Source organism: Pseudopipra pipra, chromosome 3 (assembly GCF_036250125.1).
Source record: "Pseudopipra pipra isolate bDixPip1 chromosome 3, bDixPip1.hap1, whole genome shotgun sequence".
In the NCBI taxonomy this organism is placed as follows: domain Eukaryota; kingdom Metazoa; phylum Chordata; class Aves; order Passeriformes; family Pipridae; genus Pseudopipra; species Pseudopipra pipra.
The window spans coordinates 28,456,668-28,462,667 of record NC_087551.1 but is presented as its reverse complement, the minus strand read 5'-3'; the positions used below and the strand labels follow the sequence as shown (position 1 = coordinate 28,462,667).

The window sequence follows — 6,000 nt, the reverse complement described above, 5'->3', positions numbered from 1 at the left end:
TTATTTTAATTCCAAATACAGGAACATCTAGACCTGCCTTGTCCTGCCCTGCCTTTTAAGTAGGCATAAAAGGCAATGATAGCATAACTACATTTACAGGAATCAAGGGTCAGTATTAATCTACAAAAAAATCTTGTTCTTCAGAAAATACTATTAACAAAGCTTTGATGAGTACAGCATGTGTATTTGTGTATCAACCAAAGATCTCATAATGTGTTTCAAATAATAGCTACATCAAGAGAGATGGACCAGCACTACTGCTGAATGACTGGGGCATTCACGTGGCAGAGATCCATAATTGAGTCCCTGGCCCAGTGGATATTTAATTGTTTATACAAAGTGTTTCAGCTCCAAACAGTGATACCAAGAGAGCCGGTATGGATACAGCAGTTCAGAAGAAGATACACTCTTCTCTGTCTATCTTAGGTATGTGCCTTCAAATCCAAACCACTGGCTAGTTTGGGACTTTTCTCCTTCTTTTATTTCTCAGGAATGTTGAGAAAGTCTTGGTTTTATCCCAGTGTAGAAGATAATTATTTATTTTTACATCTTAAAAGGATATAACCCAAACCAACTATTTACCCAGTTTTAGTGCAAATACTGACAAATGATAAAGGGTCATAAGGTACTACGCAGTGGGATCTGTTGGGTGTTCTCCACCTATCTATGAATCTAAACTTTTGGGACAAAATAGAGATAATTTATCTGCAGTCTTTGTTAAATTTTGAGATTACCTTGATACAGTTTCCTGCCATTTCTGATTAAAGAAGCAGGATCTGTAAGTATTTTTGTAAACAAACTCTCCTAAGAAAATACATTGGTGATTTGGATCAGTAATTTCTGCTTCAAGTAAGAAACTGGAGAATAACACTGAGGAGGCAGCAGTGGTTCAGCTATTGCCTCCTAGGGAGAAACTGCTCCTAATTACATGATGGAAAACGAACCACATGGCTCCTACTGGCCTCTCCCTCCCATCCACACCAGAACTGCAGTCAGCCCAAGTTACAGTTTGCAAAGGTTATAAAGTACACTAGAAACAAGCTGTAGTGACAGGATAATGTAAAATACTGCCATGTGCTATCTAGTAGATAACTGATGACAGACCTAGAAGGGCAATGTAGCTGAGGCCACGGTTTTTGAAAGTTACAATGGCATAATAAATAACTTAAAAGTGCATGTAGTGCACTAAATTTAAAGTGCAGTGAATAACAGAAGTATTGTTTAAACCAACATAAGGTTACTAGGAAAGAGTAGGTAACAGAGAGATGCTGAGTCAGTGCTCTGTAGCTGGGGAAGCAACTGTTTCAAATTTGCAGCAGCAGACAAAGTGAGAACTCATGTCTAGAGAGCCACAGTTTAGGGAATGGCATTAAGTAACATATAATTGTTTTGCCATCTTCTTTGGAAATTTCTGCCCTGCAGAGCTGACAAACTCAGCAGAAGAACACTACAAATTAAAGGACACCTTGAGACAGCATGTGGACGAAGAGAGGAAAAGTGACATACAGGGTATTAACAGTAAATGAGGGTGAGACCACGTAGGGCAAAGTTAAAAGAAAAGCCATGTTGGTGGATATGAGAGGAAACTTCAAAATGACTGAAAGGCAATTTAGAAAGGTGAGCATTACTAATGGGATTTTGACAGAGGCATCAGTGACGCTCAGCTGCCCTTGCTACTTGAATTGCCAGTTAGGTATCTTTGGCCTGTATCTGTGTACCATATAATGCCAAAAATTACTAAACATCTCCCCTTGATCAAAGAAAATTCACTCATTCCACATTAACTGTTTCTTTCTGAATCACAGAAGACAATGAACCTCATTCTCTGATCTTTTAATTCTGTTTACTGTACTTGGATTATGCCAACATGAAAAACGGGACCTGTCAAGTTTTACCCACTGAGGGGGAAACTCATGTACTTGTTTCCCTGTTCAAGCTATGAAGAAAGGGGGGGGCAAACTTTACAGGATTATGCAGCACAGTGAGGTGACCTTCCGACTGCTTGACAACGCACGTACAGCTGGGGAGTAACAGTCACCCAGCCATGTTCCCAATAAAATAAGACACTGGCACAGAATCTACAAGGAAATTAGTGAGGTATTTTTTGTAGCTTGTTCTGTTTCACAGCATCTCTGCTAATTAAATTATTTTGTTGTTTTGATATGCTGCTGAATTGTTTCAGGAACACGCTGACATGCCTAGTAAAAAACAGTTCTTAGAGAATTATGTTTTGCTCAGTGTATCTGAAACTTTAGCATCTTCTGGAGTTTTGGAAGATATTAATTGTATTGTTATGCCACAGTAAAAGATAATTTCATATCCCCATTTAATTGTCAATGCAGAATGTTCTGTGATAATATGATAAATAATTATGTCTGAACCTGATGTTGTGATGGCTTAAAATAACCCTCAGGGCAGTTTGGTTGTGTGAAACAAAATTGGGACAATTCCTAAATGCTCAAGAGGGACTGCGGATCTATTAGTTTTGGCAGCAATAAAGTAACTGGGATAAGAAAGAATCTTTTAAAAGACAAATAATTATTTTTCTTACTTAATAAAAAATGAAAGAAAAATATTTTAAGATATCTTTTTTTATTTAGATCACAGAATTTGAAAAATAAGAAAGAATAGCTGTATGTGCTTTCAGCAGATGAAATTATATTTCCATATATCCTGTCTACCTGTGTAAGTATTTCAAAAGGGTGTTCTTTTATTTGACTGTCTGGACACCTGGCATCATCTGATGTCTAATCATAGCCCCACCTTGTCCTAATTGCTTTTGTTTTGCTCATACTCCCTTTATTCTAATCAAGAGATAAAAAACTAGGTTTCGAAATTATGTAAGGTGACAGGATTTTGCTGGCTTGTATGAACTGATGGAAAAAATTCAAGTTCAAGCTCACAGAGATAAGTTTCTCCATCGACGTCTATATTTAGGCATATAAAGAAGTGGTCTGTTTTTTTCTAGAACATCTGCACTTTGTTACTTTGTCAGCGTACATGTATTTGTGTGCTGTCCCAGCTCACAGTAAGTTTTCACCACCTCCATTTTAAAGCACTTCTCTGTCCAATCGAGGCGAGCATCTGTTGACAGAAGTATGTAAACACGTCTTTAGAGAGCTCATCTTAAAGAAAAAAAAAAAAAGGTTCAGAAATCACCAAAAAAGTACTCTTAGCAGATCTAGCCGCGATGAAACACAGCGGTTACGAGTTTTTTCTGACAACTGCGCGAGAAAAGAGCACAACTCGTCACTCCGGTCATGACAGAATTTTTTTAATCAGCTGCGAGATTTCACAGGTGCAGCCTTAGCACAGGAAGGGGTGACACGCGGCCTCCTCGGACTGGTTTCCCAGCCTTTTGCCCATAACGGAGGCTGCCAACGCCCCCGATCCCGGGGGTTCCCGGGACACCCGCGGGGACGGGGCACCGTGGGAAGGAGCGGTGGCTCCGCGCACGCGCCGCGCTCTCGGGCGGGCTCCGCGGCGCCTGCGCGGTGGCGGAGCGCGGAGCGGCGGCGGCGGGCGAGGCGGCACATGCGCCCTGGCGGCTCCTGGGGCGGGGAGGAGGCGCGGGGAGGAGCGGCGGCACTTCCCCTGTTTTAGCTGCGAGACAGCGGGCGCAGGAGAAGCCGGGCGGCCGCCGGGGACCGCCGGAGGGGGGTGGGGGGAGTGCCACTGTCGCTGCGGCCGCCGCTCCCTGCTCCTCCTCCTCCTCCGCGGAGCGCCCTCCACCCCGCCCTCTCCCCGCCCGGGACCGAGTCTGGTGGCCACAAAATGGCGGACGGGGAGCTGAACGTGGACAGCCTCATCACCCGGCTGCTGGAAGGTGAGCGGGCCGCCGGGCAGCCTCTCCCGCCCGCCGCAGAGGGCACGGCCGCCGCCGCCCCCTGGGACAAGGCGAGGCTGCTGGCGAGGTGTGGGGGGAGCGAGGGCAGCGCCCTGCCCGCCCCGCCGGGCCCGGGGTGGCGGCCGGGAGCGGGCTCGGCGCGTCCCGCCGGTGCCCCGAGCCCCGGCCCGGCCCCGCAGCCCCACGGAGGGAGGAGGTGCTGGTGTGCGCGGGGGGTGCAACCACCTTGTCGGGGTGAAGGGGCTGCCTTCCTATTTAAAAGGAAAAAAAAATTATAAAAAAGCCTAATTTTCCGTCTTCACTTTTTTCACCTGGCTGCAGCTGCCTGGCTAAGGGGCGAGCTGGGGACCCACCTCTAGCCGAGCTGAGGACGGCCTTTTCCCCCCCCTCCCTCTGGTCGCGTTGGTAGTCGCAGTACTCCGTGTGTAAAATTACGTCTGCGAGCAGCGCTAGGTGTGGAGTTGTGTGTACGTGAGTGTCGGCGGGAGCAGGGGGATTTAGTGCGCTGACATTCCTCAGCCTGCCTACGGGGCAGTCTCCAGAAGTGGCTCTCATGGGTGGCTGATAAAGGCTAGAAGCTCCTTTTGGAGAAGCCGAGGAACTATTGCGAGCATTTTCTTTTTATTTAAGTTAATGTTCTAAATGTTAAGTCTTCTTGGGTCTCTTCTCCCATTAATCTTGCATTCCATATTCGACAAATACCTGGTATGCTGGAAATGAGAGTACTTGCATGGGTATGTTCTGTTCATTTATTTGGTTGCTGTACTCCTCAGATGGTTGGATCACATTGCAGAAGGCTTATAGAAAGGAATTCATGGAGTATGTAGAGTTTTAGAAGTGAAACGAGTTTTGTAAGGCTGAAAGTTTTTTGTAACTACAAAGCAGAGTTTTTAGGTCTTTGAGGCTATTTTAATACCTGCTATCTGTTCTTTTTTCAATGTCAAAATTATGAACAGAAAAATCAGTATTTTAAAATACAAAAAGGCTTTGGGCAGTTGTATTTATGTTTGTGATTTAAGGCATGCAGTTTAGTATGAAGAAACAAGTATTATCAGTAGATCACTATTTCAGATAAAACTCCCTTTTTCTGGATGTTGAAACAGATTATTAAGTAGGTTGTTAAGACAGACCACAGAGTAACCTAGTAAACGTTTACTCTGTACGGCAAATTTTCTTTTTGGACATCAAAATGCAAATATAATTGTGGTGGTGGATTTTTTTGAGAAATGCTTTAAATAATATATTTGAAGGATACTTGTTGCTCATCAGTGGAGCTATTTAAATATAGATTGCCTCAAGAGGAGGGGATTCTGCAGTGTTTTGGTATGCAACTTAGATTGTTCTGTTCCCTCCTAAATATTACTCTGCTTATCCTTCTTTTTTTTACAAGGTCTTTTAAAATACATGTTCCATGCCTTTTACATAAACCATAAATACTTGTGTTGCAACTTTGTAGCTTTTTGGGTTATGATCGGGTACCTTGTTTTGGAGCAACCTAACCTGTGCTTTTTGTCTTCTGTAGTACTTTAATCTTTGGGGATATGATGTGCAACTTCTGAACCAAGCCTTGTGTATAATTTTTCACCTCTTTTCTCAGTCTGTTTTTCCCTCTGAGCAGAGGTTAGGAGGATTAAGGGAAATGTGTTTTCTCTCTGCTTGTCATCTACTAACAGAAGTGCCTTGTACATCATCTTGTACCTGAAACGTAATAGAATCTTAAGGGTTTTATTTGAAAAAACACAAGATTAAAAGATTGCATTGCATATGCATTATCTTTCCTTCCATTTAACATCCTTTATTTATAGCACTGCTAGCTATAGTATTCTAAGCTGTGGTTCCAATAGTAATGTTTCACAATGAAGCTTTTTTTTTTGTGTGTACAATTGGCAGCTCACATTCTGGAGCTCATGCTGTTGCTTAGCTGACCTGTTCTGGTAAAGTGAGTGTGAATCCTCCCCACGCTGGTTGCGCAGAAAAAATTCTGTTGACTCTTATCTGCAGTTAAATCGTTTAAAGCAAGTTTTTTGGCTCCATTGCTCCCTCTTCAACTTTGATTTAAAGGATAAGGAAATGTGGCTTTTGAGCTTTCACTGTAAGCACAGTGAAATAATAAAAGGACACTTTCATAAAATGTTGTCGTGCAGTATATATTT

The 6,000-nt window shown here is 43.2% G+C and overlaps 1 protein-coding gene across 1 annotated transcript in view; it reads left to right on the top strand.

The window, feature by feature from the left end:
* The first annotated feature begins 3,491 nt into the window (after positions 1-3,491).
* PPP1CB (protein phosphatase 1 catalytic subunit beta) overlaps positions 3,492-6,000 on the top strand; it is a 29,425-nt gene continuing 26,916 nt past the window's right edge. The window contains exon 1 of the mRNA XM_064648425.1: positions 3,492-3,826. Within this exon, the coding sequence (XP_064504495.1) occupies positions 3,775-3,826 (52 nt within the window). The 5' untranslated portion in view covers positions 3,492-3,774. The remainder of the gene's footprint in view (positions 3,827-6,000) is intronic.